The sequence below is a fragment of the Budorcas taxicolor genome, chromosome 3, assembly GCF_023091745.1.
Source record: "Budorcas taxicolor isolate Tak-1 chromosome 3, Takin1.1, whole genome shotgun sequence".
NCBI classification, from domain to species: domain Eukaryota; kingdom Metazoa; phylum Chordata; class Mammalia; order Artiodactyla; family Bovidae; genus Budorcas; species Budorcas taxicolor.
Genome location: NC_068912.1, coordinates 58,024,930 through 58,050,715, shown reverse-complemented (window position 1 = coordinate 58,050,715; position 25,786 = coordinate 58,024,930). Strand labels below are relative to the sequence as shown.

The following is a 25,786-nucleotide window of genomic DNA, read 5'->3' as shown; positions in this document are numbered from 1 at the left end:
CCCGGAGTTCGCTCAGACTCACGTCCCTTGAGTCAGTGATGCCATCCAGCCATCTCATCCTCTGTCGTCCCCTTCTCCTCCTGCCCTCAATTCCTCCCAGCATCAAAGTCTTTTCCAATGAGTCAACTCTTCACATGAGGTGGCCAAAGTACTGGAGTTTCAGCTTTAGCATCATTCCTTCCAAAGAAATCCCAGGGTTGATCTCCTTCAGAATGGACTGGTTGGATCTCCTTGCAGTCCAAGGGACTCTCCAGAGTCTTCTCCAACAACACAGGTCAAAAGCATCAATTCTTCAGTGCTCAGCTTTCTTCACAGTCCAACTCTCACATCCATACATGACTACTGGAAAAACCATAGCCTTGACTAGACGGACCTTAGTCAGCAAAGTAATGTCTCTGCTTTTGAATATGCTATATAAGTTGGTCATAACTTTTCTTCCAAGGAGTAAGCGTCTTTTAATTTCATGGCTGCAGTCACCAACTGCAGTGATTTTGGAGCCCCCTAAAATAAAGTCTGACACTGTTTCCACTGTTTCCCCATCTATTTCCCTTGAAGTGATGGGACCGGATGCCATGATTTTCATTTTCTGAATGTTGAGCTTTAAGGCAACTTTTTCACTCTCCTCTTTCACTTTCATCAAGAGGCTTTTTAGTTCCTTTTCACTTTCTGCCATAATTGCTCATTCTTTTATTGCAGAATAATATTTCATTATATATATGTACCACAATTTGTTTAACCATTTACCTTTTGATGGACACATGGATTGTTTCCAATTTGGGGCTATTGCAAAGACAACTGCAACAAATATTCATGTGCAAGTTTTTGTGTGGACATATGCTTTTATTTCTCTAGGCAAGTTCAGAATGGCTGGTTCATAAGCCAGGTGTACCTTTAAAATTTTAAGATAAGGCCAGTGTATTGGATAATTGACATCTTAATAGTATTGAGTCCTTTGATTTGTGAATATAGTGTATACATCATTTATTTGAGTCTTCTTTAATTTCTGTCAGCAATGTCATACAGTTTTCAGTATCAAGTTGCATATTTTAGCGGGGTCAGATTATCCGATTTTAACTACAGTAAATATTGTTTTTTAAATGTCAATTTCCGATTGCTCAGGAATACAGTATATAGAAATACATTTCATTTTCACATATTGATATTGCACCCTGCAGCCTTGCTAAATTAATATTTTTTTTTTGTAGATTCTGAAGGATTTTCTATATAGATGATCATGTCATCTGTGAATAAAGACAGTTTTATTTCTTTCAGTCCAATCTGGTGGCTCTTCCTTTTTCTTTTACCGACTAGAAACACTGACAGTGCTGAATGTCTCATGTAAATGTAAGAGAATAATAAACATATCTGTTGGCATATGAGGCCTCAGGTTTATCTCACAAACACCTACACAAAAAATACTTCTTGGAGAAGTATTCAAATAATAATAGAAACAAATTCAGAAGATTCTACAAGAAATACTGAAAGTAACAGTGACTGAATAGTTGCATTTACTACTCTGTTAAAAAAGAAACAAAGGATATAGAGAAGTAAATGCATGAGGATTAAGTCAAAATTCAACCTTATATTTAAAAAATGATGAAGGGAAAGGACGGCTTTTGGAAACAAAAGGGCATGAGAGCAAATAAAATATTTATTTTGTTAGAGGGAAGATACAATTAGTGACATATTAAAAAAATAACTAGAGCTAAATAAATACACATCTGGTTCTTAAATTCAGGGCAACTTCTACCAGAACACCAGCTGAAAGAGAATAAGTAACTTTTAAACCAGCAGAAGAGAATTCAATCAATACAATGAAAATTAGAAAATAAGAAAAAGAGAAACAAATACCCCAAAAGATAGTATCGGACAAAGAAACTAAAGAATAAAGATGGCAAAATATTCTTAATAGAGGAATTTAGACGCAGTCTCTCTAAGACTAATAGTAGGATGTGATAGCATTTCTGCTATTATTAGCAGTGGTAGAATGTCTACTATTACTGCTACATTTTCAAATAGTAGTGGGAGTCCCTATCAGCCTGTGTTGAAAGAAGAAAAAATAATTGAGTTTAAGAGTTAAAGTTGCCAGTGTTTGAAAATATTACCACCTAAAGCCCCAATAAGATCACAATAGCAAATTATTAGAAATAAAAAATCCAATTGTATAGAATAAAATGTAAATCAGTAAAGGAAAGATACATCCATCTGAATGCAGAGTTTCCAGAGTAGCAAGGAGAGATAAGAAAGCCTTCCTAAGTGATCAATGCAAAGAAATAGAGGAAAACAATAGAATGGGAAAGACTAGAGATCTCTTCAAGAAAATCAGAGATACCAAGGGAACATTTCATGCAAAGATGGGCACAATAAAGGACAGAAATAGTATGGACCTAACAGAAACAGAAAAAATTAAAAAGAGGTGGCAAGAATACATAGAAGAACTATATAAAAAAGATCTTAATGACCCAGATAACCATGATAGTGTGATCACTCACTCTGCTAGAGCCAGACATCCTGGAGTGGGAAGTCAAGTGGGCCTTAGGAAGCATCACTATGAACAAAGCTTGTGGAGGTGATGAAATTCCATCTAAGCTATTTCAAATCCTAAAATGATGATGCTGTGAAAGTGGTGTACTCAATATGCCAGCAAATTTGGAAAACTCAGCAGTGGCCACAGGACTGGAAAAGGTCAGTTTTCATTCTATCCCAAAGAAAGGCAATGCCAAAAAATGCTCAAACTACTGCACAATTGCACTAAACTCACACATTAGCAAGGTAATGCTCAAAATTCTCCAAGTTAGACTTCAACAGTATGTGAACTGCAACTTGCAGATGTTCAAGCTGGATTTAGAAAAGCAGAGGAACCAGAGATCAAATTGCCAATATCTGTTGGATCATAGAAAAAGCAAGAGAGTTCCAGAAAAACATCTGCTTCATTGGCTATGCCAAAGGCTTTGACAGTGTGGATCACAACAAACTGTGGAAAATTCTGAAAGAGATGAGAATAGTGGACCACCTTACTGGCCTCCTGTGAAACCTGTATGCAGGTCAGGAAGCAACAGTTAAAAACCAGACATGGAACAAAAGACAAGTACCAAATTGGGAAGGAGTATATTGGGATACAAGGTATACAAGACTGTATATTGTCATCTTGCTTATTTAACTTTTATGCATAGCACATTATGTGAAATGCCAGGCTGGATGAAGCACAAGCTGGAATCAAGATTGCCGGGAGAAATATCAATAACCTCAGATATGCAGATGACACCACACTTATGGCAGAAAGTGAAGAGGAAGTAAAGAGCCTGTTGATGAAAGTGAAAGAGGAGAGTGAAAAACCTGGCTTAAAACTCAAGATTCAAAAAATGAAGATCATGGCATCCAGTCCCATCACTTCATGGCAAATAGATGGGGAAACAATGGAAACAGTGACAGACTTTATTTTCTTGGGCTTCAAAATTGCTACAGATGGTGAGTGCAGCCATGAAATTAAAAGACACTTGCTCCTTGGAAGAAAAGCTATGACAAACCTAGATGGCATATTAAAAAGCAGAAACATTACTTTACTGACAAAGGTCCATCTAGTCAAAGCTATGGTTTTTCCAGTGGTCATGTATGGATGTGAGAGTTGGACTACAAAGAAAGCTGAGTGCAGAAGAACTGATGCTTTTGAACTGTGGTATTGGAGAAGACTCTTGAGAGTCCTTGGACTGTAGGGAGATCCAACTAGTCCATCCTAAAGGAAATTAGTCCTGATTATTCATTGGACAGACTGATACTGAAGCTGAAACTCCAATACTTTGGCCACCTGATGTGAAGAACTGACTCATTTGAAAAGACCCTGATGCTGGGAAAGATTGAGGGCAAGAGGAGAAGGGGATGACAGAGGATGAGATGGTTGGATGGCATCACTGACTCAATGTACATGATTTGAGTAAGCTCTGGGAGTTAGTGGTGGACAGGGAAGCCTGGCATGCCCCAGTCCATGGGGTTGCAAAGAGTTGGACATGACTGAGCGACTGAACTGAACTGAACTTAGAGCTAAATAAGGCACTAGGTGGAGAAAGAGTAGAACTCTAGGACAAGGGATGGGGATATCTGACCAGACATGGGCAAGACCAACAGACATGGGCAAGACCAAGAACTGTGAACCTTCAGTTCCTCTTAGTCTTCCTTGCTTGTGGAGATAGCCACCCTGCTCAAGCATCTGGAAGCACCATTAACAGGCTGAAGGACTGGCAATTTGAAGCCTTGACAGTCAATGAGGTTGAAGTGCTATAACTTCCCTGCTGCTGCTGCTAAGTCACTTCAGTCATGTCCGAGTAAAGAGTAACTTCGCAGTGGAGATGTCTGAGGAACATGAATGCCAAGGCAGGTGACCAAAGTCAATATCGAGATGATGGCATGTCGATAATATTATGTTTGACTTGAGGTGACGACAATGGCACTTAGTCTCTGTAGCACATGGTCTGCCTTCCAACAGACCATGTCTATGGAGTGTGACCCCATAGACAGCAGCCCACCAGGCTTCCCTGTCCCTAGGATTCTCTAGGCAAGAACACTGGAGTGGGTTGCCATTTCCTTCTCCAATGCATGAAAGTGAAAAGTGAAAGGGAAGTTGCTCAGTCATGTCCGACTCTTCGCAACCCCATGGACTGCAGCCTACCAGGCTCCTCTGTCCATGGGATTTTCCAGGCAAGAGCACTGGAGTGGGGTGCCATCACCTTCTCCCTAGCATACTGCATAGGAAGGGTCCAAAGGCTCAGGAAGATAGAAATGTGGAGATATATTTATCATGTGTGATCTGATCAATCACCCTCTAACGATGGCCCCTGAAAGGGATCAAAGGACACTCTTTACCAAGGTGTTAAGAAATCTCAGTATAAGTTTCCCTTATTTAAATAGGGGCCTTCTCTGGTGGCTTAGAGGGTAAAGCATCTGACTGCAATGTGGGAGACCTCAGTTCGATCCCTGGGTTGGGAAGATCCCGTGGAGAAGGAAATGGCAACCCACTCAAGTATTCATGCCTGGAGAATCCCATGGATGGAGGAGCCTGGTAGGCTATAGTCCACGGGGTTGCAAAGAGTTGGACGTGACTGAGCGACTTCACTTCGCTTCACTTCACTTCACTGGACTCTGAGTGGCAGAGTCTAGGTGACAGGGCTTTACTAACAGAGAAAAGGTAGAAGCAGTCATGACAATAAGCCACAGGATGGAGCAGAACCTGATGTTCTGGCTACAGAGATCTGTGGTGATTGTTAGTTGATCAAAGAGCCAAGAAATTAAACATACAATATGCCAATATATTGATATATGGGTAGGTCTGCATAATCCTAATTTAAGTCACTATACTTGGGATTCGGAGAAGGCGATGGCACCCCACTCCAGTACTCTTGCCTGGAAAATCCCATGGGCGGAGGAGACTGGAAGGCTGCAGTCCATGGGGTCGCTACGAGTCGGACACGACTGAGTGACTTCACTTTCACTTTTCACTTTCACGCATTGGAGAAGGACATGGCAACCCACTCCAGCGTTCTTTCCTGGAGAATCCCAGGGATGGAGGAGCCTGGTGGGCTGCCGTCTATGGGGTCACACAGAGTCAGACATGACTGAAGCGACTTAGCAGCAGCAGCAGCAGCATACTTGGGACTCAGGACCTCTCACTAAGTTCCCAGTCTTAAGCCAGTTCCTAGACCAGAACCTTTTGACTGAAGGGGAGGCAGGTTCTCTTTGAAGAACCTGCAATGTGGCCATAGGTGTACACAGCGACTCTTGCCCTAAGCCATCTTCAGAGGGACTTGTGTTCATTTACCAGGTGACTGAACACCGGGAAAAGGGAAAGTCTCAACCTTTCTGGGGCTGTTAGATATTGTACTTGAACTGATAATAAACCTTGGAAATCCAAAATATCGTCATGGCACTCTGGTCAGAGTGGAAAGTTTATGAAGGCTAAGTGATAAAGAGTGATAAATGCAGTTTTGGCCTGATATCTTTTCCAAGTAGTTTCAGCAGGGTTATGAGCCCAGTTGTCATTTTTGTATTTTTTTTCTCCAATCTCAGAGAATAGTGAAAATTCCTAACTCATAAAGTAAAGGCTACTGTAGTAGAAAGGGAAGAGACACATGGAAGCCTTTGCTTCCCACCCCCTCCTATCTCTTCCTACCCCTTTCCCCACAGTAGTATACCTAAGGTAACAGCACATCCGTGCAGAAAACTGTTCACATTAACCACCATGTCCCTGTGGAAAATTGTAAATACTATTGCCAAAAGATGCAGGAGCAGTGATTCTACCATATTTTGCATCCATTTAACTCGACTGTTTGATGCAAACACCAGATAACTCCAACACTTAAACTTACAAAATTAATTGTGTGTTGATCGCAGTCACCACTGCAGTTTCTGAATGGTGTCTTTACTAAACAGGATAGCCATTAGCAACAGCAGTTACTGGCCTAGTGAAATACTTCTTACCAATGTTTCTATCTGTAAAGATAATCTGAAGCGGTTTGCTTGCTTTCACAAGGCAGAGAGAGCTGTATCCCTTCAATGCCTTATCTCAGTGTTATGTCAGCTCAGTTTCCTCTAATAAAACAGACCAGTGGGATAGCTTAACAGTCTTGATAGCTCACAAAATACCATGCAGGTCCATTAAACTGAGGACACTGTGCAACCTGGACCGAATAAGTGCCCTAAAGATATGCTGGAAAAGTGAAAGTTGCTCAGTCATGTCTGACTCTTTGCAACCCCGTGGACTATACGGTCCATGGAATTCTCTAGGCCAGAATACTGGAGTGGGCAGCCTTTATCTTCTCCAGGGGATCTTTCCAACCCAGGGATCAAACCCAGGTCTCCTGCGTTGCAGGCGGATTTTTTACCAGGTGAGGCACAAGGGAAGCCCAAAGATATGTCAGAGGATAGAAGTAAAAAGTTCACGACACTTGGTAGATGGAAGAAGTTCCTAGGTTTGGAGGTATATCCGGATTGCCTCTCTAAGAGACTAGTACTTTGCATTGCTCAAAACAATAAAAGAGGCATGATGCTTGGTGAACCTCTCCAGACTTTGGAGTCAATCTATACCACCTTTGGGTATGCTGCTACAACCCACTTACTCACTTTATTGTGGCAAAATATATATAGCATATATTTAAAATTTTAACCAGGTTTAGATATATAGTCCAGAGGCATTCAGTACATTCACGCTGGTGTGTAACCATCACCATCATCCATCTGCAGAACCTTTTCTGTTGCCAAAATGAAACTCTGTACCCATTAAACAGTAACTTCTCCACTTCCTTCTCCTCCCAGTCCTTCCATTCTACTTTCTATGAATTTGACCACTTTAGGTACCTTATATAAATGGAATCGTATAATATCTTTACGTTTGTGTCTGGCGTAGGATAATGTCTTCAAGGTTTATCCATGTTGTAGCATGTGTCAGAATTTCCTTCCTTTTTAAGACAATAATATTCCACTGTATTAATATGTATATAACACATTTATCTGTTTCACTGTTGACATTCATGTGGGGTTGTTTGCATCTATTGATGACTGTGAGTAGAGTAGTGCTATTATGAACACTGGGAAAATTTCTGTTCAAGTTTCTGCTTTCAGTTCTTTGGGGTATACACCCGGGAGAGGAACTGTTGGATCATATGGTAATCCAATGTTTAATTTTTCAGGACCTGCCATACTGTTTTCCACAGTGGCTACATCATTTTACATTCCTATTAGCAGTGCACAAGGGTTCCAATTTCTTTACAAACTTACCAACGATTTTCTTATTTTATAATTTTCTTTCTTTTTTTGTGGGGGGTGGGTAGGTAATAGCTATCTGAGTGGTAGTAATTTATTGTTGTTCTTGTTGTGTAGTTGCTAAGTCATGTCTGAGTCTTTCAGATCCCATGGACTATAGCCCACCAGGCTCCTCTGTCCATGGGATTTCCCAAGCAGGAATCCTGGAGTGGGTTGCCATTCCCTCCTCCAGGGGATCTTCCCAACCCAGAGGTCAAACTCATGTCTCCTGTACTAGCAGGTGCTTTCTTTACCGCTGAGCCACCAGGGAAGCCCAAAGTGGTGTCTAATAGTGGTTTTGATTTGCATTGTCCCTAATGATTAGTGACGCTGAGCACCTTTCCTTGTGATTACAGGTCATTTGTGTATCTTATTTGAAGAAATATCCATTCAAGTCCTTTGCCAACTTGCTAGTTTTTGTGGGCCCTGAGGAAAAGTCTCTGCAGCAGATTCAAGATGCCATGTAAATACCTTGTTATTTGAATGTATGACTGAGCAGATCCAATAATATGAGAAGGGTCTGTAGCTGATAGAGATGCTATATGCACCCTTTGATAACCCCAATAAGAGAATCAGAGCTTATACCCATAAGGCTTTGTAGGTGAGTCATGCCTTCTTTGCCAAATGTAATCTCCCATTTGGAAAGGAGTTCTGGATTTTGTCTAGTTGAAACTGAATTATCAAATAACTATGTGTCCTGAACTGCTCATTATGATAGAGTGATATCTGATCCACTGAATCATAAAACTGCTGTGTACAGCAGCATTCATGTCTAAATAGAAATAGTATTGGGCCCTAGTAGTCCAAAAATCACAAATGAAATTTGCAATCATGCAACTGAGACGTCCATGGTGCTTGTTCTACTGTTTTACTACTGCTCCTTCAGCCTTCTCAGAGAATTCTCTTAACCAGTTAGTAAGGGAGAAGAAAGCTCCAGCCTGTTTTATAGGTAAATCTGCACTGAATTTCACCACCATTTACAAGGGATTGCTGCTGCATTGAACTGTGAAAGACATCACTGAAAGAAACTCTTCCCAGTGGGCAGAGCTTGGGCAAACCCATATATATGGGCAATCCATATAGCCATGCTTGGTGTTTGTAACCAAAGAAGCCCTGTCAATATCCTCTGGAGTTCTAACTGAGTTTTGCAATAGCCCTGAGTGTGGCCTCAGCATCTGGCTTTCAGTCCCCTTCATTCTGGTCTATCCTATATTGAGCTAGTGATGTGGTTTCATGCCTTAGCCTTCACCCACACTGTCAATAAAAGCAGTGTACCAGATTCTAGAATATAGCTTAGAATTAAAATGAAATCACTATCTTATTTGCATCGATTGTTTTCTGTATTAGCTTTCTCTCAGTCATTATATTACTGTCCTTGAAGTATTATCCTATTGAAGAAGGATGTAATTAGAAAATGTCTGTTTTCATTCTAGAAACTAGCAGCAGATAATAGTCACGTGCCATATTGCTGTTTTTATGCAAGAGAAAATGGTTCATATTTTCTAAGTCCAAATCAGTGTATTCATTCCGTTTCCCAATTTTCAATCCTTTGCAGGGGGACCTGCAGGTGTCACATATTGCCAGAAAGAAGTTTTCACAATGAAGTATGAAGTGACCTGATATAAAAAGTAATGGATGACTTTGACCTGTCACTAGTGTCTGATAAATATCTTATATGCTGAATATCTGAAATTCCTATTAAACACATATACATAGGATACTGATCTGTATTATCCATATCTGGAATAAGTGTCTGGGTTAGTGATATTTTAGTTAGAAAACAAATGAGTTCCTCTTCCTGTAATTAAATCAATCTATTTGCTATTATTAGTATTTACAACTCAGTTATTAGCCTTATAGATTACTGGGCACATCCACATACATACCAAATCCATGATTAAACTTGTGTTCACAGCAAAATATATGGCATATTTTGAAGTGTGGTTTTCCTTGTTTCAACCCTCAAAATCTTATTCAAAGCAATAAAATAAGATTCGTTATAACATTTTTTAGGTAAAACTTAGAGACTCAGACCAACTCTTAAGCTTTTGATATTGTATTTTTTAAAATCCACAACCTCATTTTAAGACTATTACATGGTGAGCCTAGAATGTAGTGTCTAAATGAAGGCCCAGGGTTTGAGCTCCCTTTAAGACTGAGATCTCAAATCAAAGTCCTCTTTTAACGAGACTGATGTTAACGGTAGAAGTTTATGAAGTACATATTTTAATTAAAAACATCAGCTTGACTTTCAAAGTTTTCTAGGCCTTAACCTGATGCTCTGATGTTCAGATACACTATCTCCAAAACAAATAGAAACCAAGCTAAGCCTCCTTAAAAATATTCACCTTTCCAGATAGAATCTGGCTAGATATTTATTTCTTAAATAGTTAAATTTGCTGGTTATAATTCAATAGATTTTTTTAAACAAATGATATAATTCATTGCAGTGAAAGAAGAATATTAATTTGGGTTTGGTTTTGGTACAGTGCCACGGTTCATATGAATAAACAACTAGGACGGATTTATTTAAGAAAAGAAAAACAGATTAATATATAACCATATCCAAATAGTAGAAAAGTAAAAGGATAAATTTTACTGGGTTTACTGGATTACTGAAATATGTGATTAATTATTCTCATATTTCAAGTGGAAGCACAACATGGGATAACAATAAATATCCAGATTATAATGACCTTAGGAAGGAAAAAGGGAAAATGGATAAATGAAGACAAAAGTATCATTTTAAGTTTCTGATCAAATAAATAAGATAGAAATTTGCATAAAAATAAGAATATATCATTGCTCATTGCATCACCAATGGATGAACACAGAGAAAATATTGACATAATTCTTATAAAATAGTGTGGCTATAAAAGTAAAGGGAAAATGATTTTGGCAGAGCTTACCTTGAGTTATTGCTAAGCCTGAAATGTTCCAAAGGTGGCTTAAGACATTTGATGAACTCAAAACAGTCAGCTTGTATAGCCTTTAAAATATTACTTCTTTATGGTTCCTATTTACTAGTTTTTATGTGTACTAAGAATGATATAAATTATTAATAATATGGGTTGTTATATATAAAATATCAACAGAATGTACTCATTGACATTCCCTGAAAATCATAAACACAATTTCAAAATAATTATTATAGCAATGATTGGCTTAATCAGAGCGAATGTCAAAGCTAAGAAAGACAGCCAAAATATCTATGATCTTGTAAAGAGAAACTTATGCATAAGAAATAAAGTGCAAAGAACATTCAATCTACTCACAGGAAGTCCATGTTTTCCTGGTAGCCCAATTTTTCCAGGGTTTCCTGAAATGCCTTCTGCTCCATGGTATCCTTGCATGCCTTTTGGCCCAGGTAGTCCTGGAAGTCCCTTGATAATTAAAAATTACTTGGATTATAGAGAGATGCTACACAGATACTTATATGACAAATACTTTTATACTTATTAAGATAGGGGGTTACATTTTTAATACCCTGTCCCAGGACAAATTTTCCTATTTCCTGTATTCCTTAATAATTTACTATTTGGACACAACAGATCAGTCAACTGTACAAATTGCCAAGCTAATCAGCAATTTACTTGGTAACATTTTCTGCTTTAGTGTACTTTTCTAGTATTTCTCATTGTGTCAGCCCATGGTTTATCCAGCTGTGGAGAAAAGATCAGCCATGTGCACCTGTCAGCATAGAATACAGGCTGACATTCATCATCTCTAAAACTTCATACTGTATTTTTCCCCAAGAAATAAATTAAGTCTCTTTAATTGCCGCTTTGAATTAGATAAATATACGACTGAATAAAGGTCTGAACATTTTTGTTTCTATTCTTGAGGAACAAGATTTAATCTACAGGGATCTCTGATCTCAATGTGCTTATAATTTATATTCACTTCTTTACTTTTCTTGAACCAACACAGGCCACTCAAATCAGGCCCTTGGCTAGGGGAGACCAGCAGGAAGCCTTTGCTAATAAGCTAGTCAACACATACTTGCCTGGCCAAAGAGGAAATGAATGGCTAAGGTAAAATTAAACTTTGTTTTATGATGAAAGGATTTGAAGTTGGTTTTTTTTCCTAAGACTTTCTGTTCTATTTCCCAGGAAAATGAGAGGTAGAGTTCTCTCACTAAAATCCAGGTCATGTCCTTTTAATCATGCTTGGAAATCTCTGACCTTTGTCACCATTCATTTAGTCAAGACTCCAAGTTCCCTGTTTTTCAGTGGCTCATCATCAGACAGTAGTAGCATGAATTCACAGACAGGTCTCCATACACTGGAAAATAACATCCTTCAACTGCAGTGACTTCTATTTCAACACCAAGCTTGGTTTTGAGCTAATGGTCATATTTTGTTCCCTCTGTGTTCCAGCACGGGTTTAAACATTTTTTAAAGACAATGATTTATCCAACACTTGTCATACTTGGCTCCAAACTATTCTGCTTGCTAAAGTTGCCAATTATATTTAGAAAAATAATAAAGATGAAGACAGCCTGTTACTTACAGGAATCCCAGGTTTCCCAGAAGGACCAGGAGCTCCTTTTTTCCCTTTAGGACCCTAAAAATGTGAAGCACTGCTGTCAATTGATTGCAATAAACAGAAGGCATAGAAAAGAACTCTAAGACCTGGATGCTACAAGCAAGTCCTTACACTCACTAGTTGGTTATCATTGGGACTGCCATTTAACTTTCCAGGGAGTCATTTTTTTCATGTGTAAATGAGATAATTTGACTAGATAAACAATGAATTTCCACCTGGCCTCCACAAAGAACTATCCTTGGTGGCTCAGGATGGTAAAGAATCTGCCTGCAATGCAGGAGACCCGGGTTTGATCCCTGGGTCAGGAAGATCCCCTGGAGAAGGAAATGCCACCTCACTCCAGTATTCTTGCCTGGAAAATTCCATAGACGGAGGAGCTTGGTGGTCTACAGTCCATGGTGTTGCAGAGTCAGACATGACTAAGCAATTAACTGTCAAAGATTTATAAAAAGTGAAAGTGAAGTCACTTAGTCGTGTCCAACTCTTTGCGACTCCATGGACTGTAGCCCACCAGGCTCCTCCGTTCAAAGAATTTTCCAGGCAAGAATACTGGAGGGGGTTGCCATTTCCTTCTCCAGGGAATTTTCCCGACCCAGAGATCGAACCCAGGTCTCCCGCATTGCAGGCAGACGCTTTACCGTCTGAGCCATGGGGAAGCCCCCATAGTTCTAAAGAGAAACTGATTATTTAAGCAAAAGTCCCCACTTGTAGGCAAGGCCTTTGTCTCCCTGTTGAAATTGGTTAAGTACCTATTTAATTAATTCAGTGAACATTCACTGGGGCTTCCCCAGTGGCTTAGCGGTAAAGCATCCACTGCAACACAGGGGATGTGGGCTCTATCCCTGGGCTGGGAAGATCCTCTGGAGAAGGAAATGCAACCCACTCCAGTATTCTTGCCTGGAAAATCCCATGGACAGAGGAGACTGGTGGACTACAGTGGATGGTGTTACAAAATAGTCAGACACGACTTTGCTATCTATTGACAAAATAACAGCAACAAACATTCATTGACTATGAGGTATCAGGGACTTTGTTATATGTTGAAGATGCAAAATTAAAGCTCTTGTTCCCAAGGCAGGTAAAGCAGAGTGAGGGATATGAACCACTCACTTAAAATGTGCTATCTGGAAGTACAGAGAAGAACATACTTGTGAATCAAAGAAAAGATATTTATTTCTTACAGAGCTGCTTGTTTTTCAGTGTGTGAGATGTTTTAAATTATAATTGATTCAGCTGTAATGGTCTGCCAGGATAGTTAGAAATTTGCCCTTGCAAATCATGCCATTATTCTCATACTATCCTAAAATTATCTTAAGAAGAAAAATGTGGAAGAGAGTGACCTAGTTCAGAAATTTAAAAAAAAGAAGCATATTGCCATTACCAGACATATTTTTCAGAAGTCAGAAGTTCTCAGAAACAAGATAACTTCACCAAAATAGGATGTTAAGTTACTAAAATCTGAAGATAGGTGTGCTAAAAAGTCAATTTGACAATAATAGCAAGATAAAAAATTTCAAAAGATGTTACATACTCTGAAAATGAGCTTAAATGTTTTAAGAAAAGATAGTGTATGTGGTAACAGAGAAAAAGTGCTTTTCTGTAAGAAATAGAAATCCCATTTTGCTAGAATTTGATGAAAGGGAACTATATTAATCAAGGGTTATACCTCCAGGTTCAAAAGCTATTTTACTTGCTTCAAAAAGTCACTAATGTAAATTCCTCCTAAAGGTAAGAAAATGGGATAGTTGGTGAACTGGGTTTACTTGAAGTAAATACAATTTCTGGAACATATGATCCCTATAATAAAATTTTCCCCATAATAAAATTAATGGGAAAAACTCTCTAAATCAAATGCAAGACATCTGAGTGGACAGAGTTAAAGGTAATCCATTGACTAAATTTCCATGAATTAGGTTTCTACCACAGGCCAGGAAGGGCACTCAGAACAGAAATTAAGTTCTATTACAAAGAACATAAAGTTATACTTTTAGTGTACCTGAGTTTATGACTTAAGGTTCAGATATGCTATACATATATATAAATGCTTTATTCCAAACATTCCAATAACAAAATAAAAACAAAGACATTCATGTACCATCACAAATCAATTATGTTTTGGGATAACTATTATGTTGGGAATTATTTCAGAACAGGTAAATATTGTACTCTACATATATGGGTCTATCATTATGAAAATTAGATCATTGTGAATATTAGTTATTAATACTTGGATAGGTATGAGGAAGTAGCTCCCAACAGAATAACACTAAAGGAAAATTATGGCTGTGCAGATTATTATTTTTTTGTGTGTGTGCAGATTATTTTTAAAGAATACTTTTGTCACTTTTAATGGTAAAATTGTGGCAGAAACCTACCTACTGAACATAAAGTGTATTAAAAATAACAAAATAGTCTCTGCTGTTTTTAGATGCTCAATTCACGAACAATTTCCTTATGACAATTATTGTCATCATAACTAAAATGAAGTATGCCAGTTAGAGAAACCACAGACTTCCAATGGAGGTTTAAAATACATAAATGTTAACAAAGTGTAAAAGACTGATATTTTTTTGAATTTGTGCATTAAAAAAAGCCTTGAATTTGGAATTGCTAGGTATTCTTATAACTAAATTAAGAGCCAAATATTACTAAATATTAATCCTACACAGAGGTGGTCTGTTCAGTAGGAAATTAAAGACTGGGCCAAAGACAAAGAAAAAACAGAAGGTGTTAGCAGGTGATTAATTGAGTTGGTGTCATAAAAAGGGAGAAATGTCACCCTTCCACCAATGCCCAAAATTCAAACATAATAAAGCTAGAAGCATTCTATGCTCTTTTCAAACAACTTACTCATATTATTTTATTTAAATTTAAGTATCTCATAAATCAAACAGACTTTCCTGTTCCCATAATAGGAAAGGTGAATGGATTCATATATAGTCTTTAGAGTATATGCAGAATTGTGCTCTTTTGTCTGCTTAGCTTTGAAAAATAGAATGACCCTCCTGAAATCAGATCCATTTGAAACAGCTTTCAATTCATTGGAATTGCACCACTTTACACACTACGAAAGCAGGTAATCTAATTCTTTAGATAACAGAAAATTTTAAATGCGCCATTACTATACAAACACTCATTTGTTGTTTATTTAAATGAAGCTGAAAAATAGTGATCTGAATACTTTGCTAGTTCTAACTTTTTCAGAGAGGGTAGCTTTAAAATACAAACATAGACTTAGAGAGGTAAGTAAGACTCATACTCTTTTTAACCAAGAAATTTCAACTCACTAAAATCTGGAATTTTGTTTTGGGAAGAAAATAAAATTTTGGCTTGAGTCTCTGTATTTGAAAGCCATTATGGGACAGTTCACTACATCTGCATTATGAAAGTCTCTAAAAATGTAGTGGTTTGCAATTGGTTTTCACTTGACTTGCTCCAGTTTTTTTCAATAGTTGTCCACAGTTTCATATCTGAGAGACTAATAAATGAATCAGTTGGTTAAGTAAAATTAATATTTAATTTAATCTATAAAAGAAGGCATCTGTGTAATAATGGGAGTCAAGAAATAAAGTTTCTAATGTTGGTTTTGTTGTAACCAGTTTTGTGATCTTAGTAACTCATAATCTCTTTGGGACCTGAACTACTTCATTTGAAAGATGAGAGGGCTGTCCAGATGATTTTAAAGGGCCCTTTCCAAATCTAAAAAACACATTTAAAGCTTTATAGAAATAAGATGACGGCTATTCCACAGTATCCATCTGGCTATTCAAAGTGACCCTAGTGAGTAACACAGTCAGTGATATTCTGGTAACAACCATTCCTATCTGAAATTGTATAAAGGTTTTTAGTGTAACCTCGGAATGTATGCCAGCATCGCCCATAGTGGGAAAAGAACTAGTTCTCATGGATTATACAGAATCTAAACCATGGATCCTCAGCACTTTTCAGTTCTAATACCTGGGAACAGCTGACTATATAGGCTGGAGGTGCAGTGATCTAGTAAGAATATTTTATTTTCATTGGTATAATTGTAACAGATATGAAGAAACAGCAAAAAAAAAAAAAAATTCTTCTTTCTGAGATATGTCAAAAAGCAAAACGAAAACACCAAGAAAATGAAAGCACTGAAAAGGATTCAAAATTTTAGGATCAAACCTTGGGAGAGCATTTTCATCCTTAGCCATTTAAAACAAGCATAAGTAAGTCACATGAAAGCATTAGTAGTGTTCTAGATTCACAGATTTTTCCACTGCTTTTTTCAATTTGGGTATTACAAATTCTAAGTGCATGAGACAGCTGTATTCTTTCTCCGCATTTTTTAAATAAGGCTGAATGAAAAATTGGGTAGCAATCAACTGATGCTACAAATTACAGATCCAGTTGTTACTTAAGGTTGTGTGTGTGCTCAGTTGCTCAGTGGTGTCCAGCTCTTATGACTCCATGAACTGGAACCAGCCAGGCTGCTCTGTCCATGGGATTTTCTAGGCAAGAATACTGGAATGGGTTGCCATTTCCTTCTCCATATGTAAGGTTGAAGCAACATCTATTCTGATACAGGGAAGGAGATGGCTAAATTCAGTAATAATATATTTTTAGTTTGTCGATAACAAATAATTGACTTTTGCTATGGGAAAAAACATCTTTTAAGCCAATTTTGACTCTGTGTCATATAATCCAACGATTTATACCCCTACTTTACTACAGCAACTATATAAGCATGACTGCTAAATTTTCTCTTGGCGATACTGGTTTTAAGGCTAGTTGTTATTTCTACCTGAAACCCCAAAGGACAATTAGTTTGGGATACATCTAGGCAATTTTCTAAAAGCCAGAGTAGTCTGCTGGTAAAGGGAAATTTGGAGGGCAGTCAAAACACATAAATTAATCAATAATGATGCTTTAGCACAACCCACTCCAGTGTTCTTGCCTGGAGAATCCCAGGGACGGGGGAGCCTGGTGCCCTGCCATCTCTGGGATCGCACAGAGTCGGACACGACTGAAGCTACTTAGCAGCAGCAGCAGCAGCACGATTATTGACAAACACATTGTTTAGAGACCCATGGTGATTCTTGTTCTGAAAGGGTGAATGATCATTTAAGTTATAATGAACAGCATCTCCCTGTGTCTTTGCTTTCTCAAGCCAGCAATACATTTCAAATTGTCTTAAATGATTTCAACTTACTTCAGATCCTCTCTCTCCTCTTAGTCCTTGTTCACCCTGGTCACCTGGCTCACCCTTTAACAGGAATTAAAACAGAAATCACATATAAAGCAGAGACCAAATAAGATATGTTAACATTAATGTTTTTAAAGGCCAGCGTTACAAAGAATGCTTTCAAAACATACTGGGGGCCCTTGCTGTCCAGTGGCACCTCTTGGTCCTGGTATACCCACATGGCCCTATGAAGAGAAAAGGATATATTATTAGAATACACAAAGAGGATAGAGTAGTATCACTTAAGGTGGACGTGAAGTCGCTCAGTCATGTCTGACTCTTTGCAACGCCATGGACTGTAAACCCGCTACACCGCTCTGTCCATGGGATTTTCCAGGCAAGAATACTGGAGTGGGTTGCCATTTCCTTCTCCAAGTATCACTTAAAGTGGTAGCAGAATGTTGCAAATTTCAATTTAAATATTATAGAGATAATGATTCTCTCTTAGAAACAGTATAGAACATAGCAGCCACTTGCATATAATGATGACTGAGAAAGAGTATAGAGGTTTTTTCCATATGGGTTAATATAGGTCTGCCAAAAGATGTCTTTGCCCTAATCCTCAAAACCTGTGAATGTGATCTTATTTGGAGAAAAGGGTCTTTGCAGATATCGTCAAGTTGAGTATTTTAGAAGGAGATTATCCTGGACTCTTTGTGACCCTCTGGATTGTAGCCCTCCAGGCTCTTCTGTCCATGGGATTATCCAGGCAAGAATCCTGGAGTGGGTTGCCATTTCCTCCTCTAGGAGATCTTCCCAACCTAGGGATCAAACCTGTGTCTCTCATGTCTCCTGCATTAGCAGGTGGGTTCTTTACTGTAGCACCACCTGGGAAGTTCTCTGGATTATCCATGTGGGCCCCAAATCCACTGACAGGTTTCCTTGTAAGACACACAGAGAAAGAGAAGGATACAAAGGTCATGTGAAGATGAGCAGAGGATGGAGTAATGCAGCCACAAGGGATGTTGTTAGCTACCAGAAGCTGGAAGAAGCAAGAAAGGTTCTTTCCTAGAGCCAGTGATGGGAGCCCAGCCCTGTTCATATCTTGCTTTTGGATTTCTGGCTTCCAGGATCACGAGAGAATAAATTTCTGTTGTCTTAAGCCACCTGGTTTGCGGTAATTTGTTACGGCAGGCTCAGGAAACTAACATAGTAAATAACTAGTGAATAAAGAGTTTGAAAGCAAATGCCTTTTTTCAATCTTTTTTCCAGTGTCCTATGGTCTCCACTTTTACAAATGAAGGTCACAGCCATTTAGATAGTAAATTTACTGAGTTGAAGACTGGTAGTCGTTACTGCATATGCCAAGACATCAAGTGACTCTGACTCTAGCAATCTGTCATCAGCCCAGTTCTCCTAGAAAGGAATGCTGACCTACCACATATTTCAAGTGTGCAAACAGAAACTAACAACAACCTAGGGGCATGTCAGGTAACAGTTATGCAGAAAGAATTCCACGTGTAATCTATTTTATCCCCTCCCCACTGTCCACTTCAGATTCCTTTCTTCCTGTATATTACAGAAAGGATGCCAATAGGAAGGACAGTTATCAGGCTCATCTCCTTTCTGGGCTAGGAGAAGAAGGGATTATTTAAGGCTAATGATTTATTCTCCTGCAAGATCATTTGAAGTCTTTTTTGTTTGCATTCTGCAGCATAAATGTTTATGGTTTTAAGATTCAACTTCCTGATAAAGTAAACAAATCCTGTTTAAGGGAGAGAACAGTTGCAAGAGATAAAGGCTAATTTGGAAAGCTTTCTATAAATAGCACACAGTCATAACTAAAGAGAAAAGGATGACTACCAACAAACAACATGACTCTTACCAACAAAACATGACCAGGATCCGCAAGTAACAGAATCAGGTCAACCATGAGGGAGCTTCATTCATGTAAAAAGCCAGCTCAAGAGAGAAGCAATTGGTGAAAAGTTGGGGTTACAAAGTGAACTAAGTGAAAGTAACCATACTGGGTCAACTACAAAACTCCAAACCATCATGGTCTATTACGGTTTTGTCACCGTTCTAGCTGCAGTTTTACAGACACCTTTTTAGAATGATCATAGAAGAGCCAACTGCCTCTTATAGGTTTGTGATGTTTGGATGCAAACCTTAGGAAAAACAAACTTGTTTACTAGGAGCTCCACTATAGGTCCTTTGGCTCTTTCCATCCCAATAAAAACTGACAAATTACTTTCTACAATGGTGAGAATTAAATATGCTGCAGTAAATATTATTATGAAGTTATGTGGGCAAGATTACAGGAAGCGATTGATTTTTTTTTTTTTCTGGTGATGTTAGTAGTGGGAGGGGTTGGATGATCAAAGGGAGCCTGGAGAGGATTTTATATGGAAAGTGATGATTATATATGATGATGATTATAAAATCATAAGTGATGATTTTATATGGGAAGCTGAAGTTTAAAGGATGAGTTTTCCAGGTGGTAAAGAAAAAGGAAGGCATTCTGCAGAGGAATAGCATAGGAGAATGAATGGAGATTCATCTAACACAACATGTTAAGTGGAGAATGGATTTAAAAGGGCTGTGACTGTTAGTGAGTCTAGTTAGTGAGCTATTAAAAGAATTCAGGCAAAAAATGATGAAACCCTAAAGTAGGGCAAAGTGGATAGACTCCAGAGATACATAAAAGGTCAAAAGAAGTGGCCCATTGAAGTTGAGAGATGAGAGGATAGAGAAAGGGGAGAATGAGAAGGGAGAGGTGAGAGAAAAGAGAAAGCAAGAGAGACAGAGAGCGAAAAAGAGAGAGAGATAGAAAGAGGGAGGATTAGTTTACTAGACACCTGGATGTCTGCTGGTACCATTCACTGAATTAAAGACATAAAAAGAGGAGGATCAGATTTGGACTGGGACATGGTGAGTCTGAGGCACCTGTGATGATGTCTAGTAGCTATTTGGATGTGTATATCTAATGCTAAGGACTGAAGGCCAAGTGAAGATAGGATTAGTAGTTATTTTATTGTATGCAAAAAATGCTATGGCCTTTGCCTAACCAAAGTAAAAAGGAGTTTAAGGTAGAGCATAATTTATTCAACTTATTTCTAGGGCTTTGTCCCATATAAGTTTAGGTTGACTTAATCTTAGGTATTTATGTGTTTCTGCTCACACTTTTAAAAAGTGAATATTAACAGTATAGTGTTCTTATTCATAATATGTCCTCCGGCTCTCTATCAAGCCTCGAATTTATCTTGACATACATGATGTGTAGTTTTCTGGATGGCAAATATTTTACTATATCCGCTTTTATACTGTCTAAATATTCTTGTTTTTAATATGTGATGTCCAGGGAGTCAAAGACTGTGTGTTGAGTGCTCCATGTTACATTCAAGGCTCCTTCCTGGTCCATGGAAGACACTAAAATAAATGCTGAATGAGAAGAGATTTAATTATATGTAACACACAAACCCACTCCAGTGTTCTTGCCTGGAGAATCCCAGGGACGGGGGAGCCTGGTGGGCTGCCATCTATGGGGTCGCACAGAGTCAGACATGACTGAAGCGACTTAGCAGCAGTGGCAGCAGCAGCAGCAACACATAATACATATCACATACAGCGATGACTAGTATATGTTTACTGATGATAATGAACAAGATACTTGACTTTTGTGATTCTCAATTTCTTCAAGAGGAAAAAAAGAACAAAGGATGGTGATAAGGGTTTCAAAATGTCTATCAGTTGTTCATAGCCAGATGAAAGCAAAGTATTCATTATCCATTCCATATTTTTTCTCCAACAGGAAAATCTTTAAGAATATTTGTGAATATAAAAGTGGTTTTAAAAGCTTGGTGATTATTCAACCATAAAAAGGAATGAAGTACTGACGTATTTTAAAGCATGGATGAATCTTGAAAATACTGTATAAAGTGAAAGGAGCCAGACACAAAAGGCTATATATTGTACGATCCCAATTATATGAAAGATACAGAATAGATAATTTGGTAGAGGTAGAAAGCAGAGTATTGGTTTCCAGAGGTTGGGAGAAGTAGAATGACTATTTAACAAGCACAGGGCTTCTATTTTGGGGGTGATGAAAATGTTCTAGGCAGTGTGTGATGATCGTACAATATTGCCAATATATTAGATGTCTCTAAATTGTATCATTTTAAAATGGCTAAAATGGTAAATTTTATGCTATGTGCATTTGAGCACAATTTTAGAAAGCTTATAATAAGTCTGACCATCTGTTTACTAGAGTGAAATGGTCATGTCTACAATGCCCATATAGAAAAGCAATCATTTAAAAGTATCATGTAAGGGTATAACAGAATAATCTCACTCTGAATAAAGCATGGTTCCACTATTTGAATCGAACGTGTGCTTGGAAAAATGTGGCAGGGTACAAGTGTGGGTATTTCATGACTTAGAGATGTCTAAGCAATGAAGTTATTGTGACTGTCTGACACTAAAGGGCTTTTTCAAATAGATCCATCAACAAATGATAAAATGACTCTTAAAGCCTAAGAAACAAGATGGAATAAGACAAAGAAAATGTATATCACATTTGGTGGTAAAACATCCATGACTGAAGACTTTATCAGCACTATATGGACTAAAGGAGAACCAGATTCTACAGCCATCCTAGTGAAAAACTTTCCTCTGATGAAGGATTTCTGAAGAATGTAGGGACTATCCAGAAAAAGAGGGGCAGGATTTTTCTTCTCCCAGCCAGGTGAGGAAGAGATTCTTTCCCTTCTAACAGAATAATTAACTGTTTGTTTGCCATGCTGATATAGCTACTGGTTGTAGTTCAGTTTGGTTCAGTTCAGTCACTCAGTTGTGTCTGACTGTTTGTGACCCCATGAATTGCAGCATGCCAGGCCTCCCTGTCCATCACCAACTCACAGAGTTCACTCAGACTCACATCCATCGAGTCCGTGATGCCATCCAGCTATCTCATCCTCGGTCGTCCCCGTCTCCTCCTGCCCCCAATCCCTCCCAGCATCACAGTTTTTTCCAATGAGTCAACTCTTCGCATGAGGTGGCCAAAGTACTGGAGTTTCAGCTTTAGCATCAGTCCTTCCAAAGAATACCCAGGACTGATCTCCTTCAGAATGGACTGGTTAGATCTCCTTGCAGTCCAAGGGACTCTCCAGAGTCTTCTCCAACACCACAGTTCAAAAGCATCAATTCTTCGGCACTTAGCCTTCTTCACAGTCCAACTCTCACATCCATACATGACCACAGGAAAAACCATAGCCTTGACTAGACGGACCTTAGTCGGCAAAGTAATGTCTCTGCTTTCCAATATGCTATCTAGGTTGGTCATAACTTTTCTTCCAAGGAGTAAGCGTCTTTTAATTTCATGGCTGCAGTCACCATCTGCAGTGATTCTGGAGCCCCCCAAAATAAAGTCTGACACTGTTTCCACTGTTTCCCCATCTATTTCTCATGAAGTGATGGGACCAGATGCCATGGCAGAAGTCAAAAGAAGACATTATAAGAACCCAATTTTCTGAAGAACGTGTAGAGAAGTTAGCACAGAAAAAGTCAAAGAAGTTTAAGAAGCTTCTCAAATTATGCTGAAAGCCGTGAGTTGGCAAAGAAAAGTTCATTTCAAGTAAAGGAGAAGGGGGCAACAGAGGATGAGATGGTTGGATGGCATCGTTGACTCAATGGACATGAGTTTGAGCAAACTCTGGGAGGTAGTGAAGGACAGGGAAGCCTGGTGTGCTGCAGTCCATGGGGGTCTCAGAAAGTTGGACATGATTTATGACCAAACAACAAAATATTATATACTATTATGTACAGGGCTTAAAACAGACACTGAACAAGAAAGAAAGAAGTCATATTTAAATTGAGGAGCTAAAATATCTACACATTAAAAACAATTAGCAAAAATGATAGTAGCAGAGGATTTTAAAATATTTGTATTGAATGACTTCTATAACCAATAAATACTATAGGACTAGATTAGAGGGAAAGCTTGCTGCTAGACAGTAGAAAAGGCGGTATGAATTAGATTATAAAGGGTAAAGAGGATTTATGTAAGTAAAGATTATGTAATTTTGTGAGCAAGCAGACAATGTTGTGAGCAAAAGAAAAAGATAGGAGGTATAGCGAGAGAGTTAACAAATGACCATTTTATTTAGTATATGACATTATAAACAGAAATGGAAGAGATATAGGGCAGGAATACAGAACATCCTCAACACAGATATGCTAATAAATAATGACACTGAATAAATTCTCTCCATAGTCTAATATAATTTGAGCAATACAGCTTGTCTCTGAAAATCCTTTTAAGAATAAAAGAGGATAAGAATTGACATAAGAATATAATGGTGTTTATCCATTTGACAAGTCTTTAATGAATTTCTACTATATAGTAAGAAATTTGTGTTCTAGAAATTGGGGATATAATGATGAAAAACATGACAGTCTTATTCTCATGGATATTATATTTTCTTAGGGGATGTAGACAATAAACAAAAAATGAATGTCTAAAAAGGTGGTAAGATAATTTGGATAACATTTAATGTCACAAAATAAATAGAGCAATAAGATATAAAGTGGTGGATAGAAAGGGCAGTTAGAGAAGCCCTCTCAAAAGTAACATTTCAGTTGAGATTTGAATGATGAGACAAAGGAGCAATGGAAGGAGATGAAGATAATTTTAGAGAGAAGGAACAGAAAATACAAAGAGCTTCTAGGATCAAAAACATGAGATATTCCTAATTATCTCAATGATGCTTATTTTCATTTGCAACTGAGAAGAACCACAGAGAAAACTATTCAAATTTAGAAGAAAGGTGTGAAATTTATAGGAATTACCTTATATCCCTCTGCTCCAGGCTCTCCTCTCTCTCCTTGTTCTCCCATTGGACCCTAAAGAGACCACAGGCAGAAACAATCAATGTATCTAAGTATTTGAGAACACAGATGAAATAGTTAATGTGGAATATTTTTTCTGAAAAATATGGAATCAAATGTACAATAATTTGTTTAGTTCCACTGTCAGACAGTAAAGAATCTGTCTGCAATGTGGGAGACCCAAGTTCAATCCCTGGGTTGGGAAGATCTCCTGGAGAAGGGAATGGCTCCTTGCCTGGAGAATTCCATGGACAGAGGAGCCTGGCGGGCTACAGTCCATGGGATCACAAAGAGTCAGACATGACTGAGCGACTAACACCTTTCACTTTCACCTTCAGATAATTTCAAAGGATTGAATTTCAACAACACTAAGAACACCATATACACTGATTATTCAAAGACAATCTCATAATTATTCTGCTAGAAAAAATACTGACAAAATGAAGTCCAAGTAAACAATGTGAATTTTCAGGTGAGTAAAGTATGTTATAAAAGATATCAAAATAACTTGCATTTGTACTGAATATTAAAATGACTGAAAACAATTTAAGCAGGACCACTCAGCCTTTAATTAAGTGATTAATGCACTTAACCAATTGCGTTAATTAGAAAATATTATATTTAATCACCTTTTTAAAAGTATCTAAGAGCTAATTTTACTTTATCATTCTTTATTAGAAATTATATTGTGTATTCTTTAATCAGCAAAATCTTAAATATTAAGATATAAATTGACCTAAAGAAATTACACTTACTCATTTTAATTCTTGAGGCAGAAGTGAATAAACTTGTGAAAGTCACTCAGTCGTGTCTGACTCTTTGTGACCCCATGGACTATACAGTCCATGGAATTCTCCAGGCCAGAATACTAGAGTGGGTAGCTAGACCCTTCTCCACGGGATCTTCCCAACCCAGGGACTGAACCCAGCTCTCCCACATTGCAGGTGGATTCTTTACCAGCTAAGCCACAAGGGAAGCCCGAGAATACTGGAGTTGGTAGCCTACCCCTTCTCCAGTGGATCTTCCTCACTCGGGAATCGAACCAGGGTCTCCTGCATTGCAGGTGGGTTCTTTACCAACTGAGCTATCAGGGAATGCCTACTTTTAACTTTTTCTAAACATTTCTAATATAAAATCCTTTGATATGATAAGCAGTTCAAACTACCTATTCTAAAATGCACTTGAAAAACCAATTATCACATATCAGGACCAACTATCCCAAAAGAAACTCAAAAGAAATTCTCACCAGAACCATAAAATTTATTATGGATAAATAGCTTACTTCTGTGAATAAAGATATTAGACATAATGTAAAGACACAAATCTCTGACTTTGATTTAATTATTTAGAATATTCTTGGTTCAATTTTCACACCTGTCTCAAGTCTACTAATAAAATGACCATTATTAT

At 38.1% G+C, this 25,786-nt stretch overlaps 1 protein-coding gene across 1 annotated transcript in view; it reads right to left on the bottom strand.

Moving 5' to 3' along the window:
* The window catches only part of COL24A1 (collagen type XXIV alpha 1 chain), a 363,647-nt gene that overhangs the window by 58,999 nt on the left and 278,862 nt on the right, over positions 1 to 25,786 (bottom strand). The window contains exons 44-48 of the mRNA XM_052638047.1: positions 24,338 to 24,391; positions 17,683 to 17,736; positions 17,519 to 17,572; positions 12,301 to 12,354; positions 11,064 to 11,171 (exon numbers count right to left, since the gene is read on the bottom strand). Of these exons, the coding sequence (XP_052494007.1) occupies positions 11,064 to 11,171; positions 12,301 to 12,354; positions 17,519 to 17,572; positions 17,683 to 17,736; positions 24,338 to 24,391 (324 nt within the window). The remainder of the gene's footprint in view (positions 1 to 11,063; positions 11,172 to 12,300; positions 12,355 to 17,518; positions 17,573 to 17,682; positions 17,737 to 24,337; positions 24,392 to 25,786) is intronic.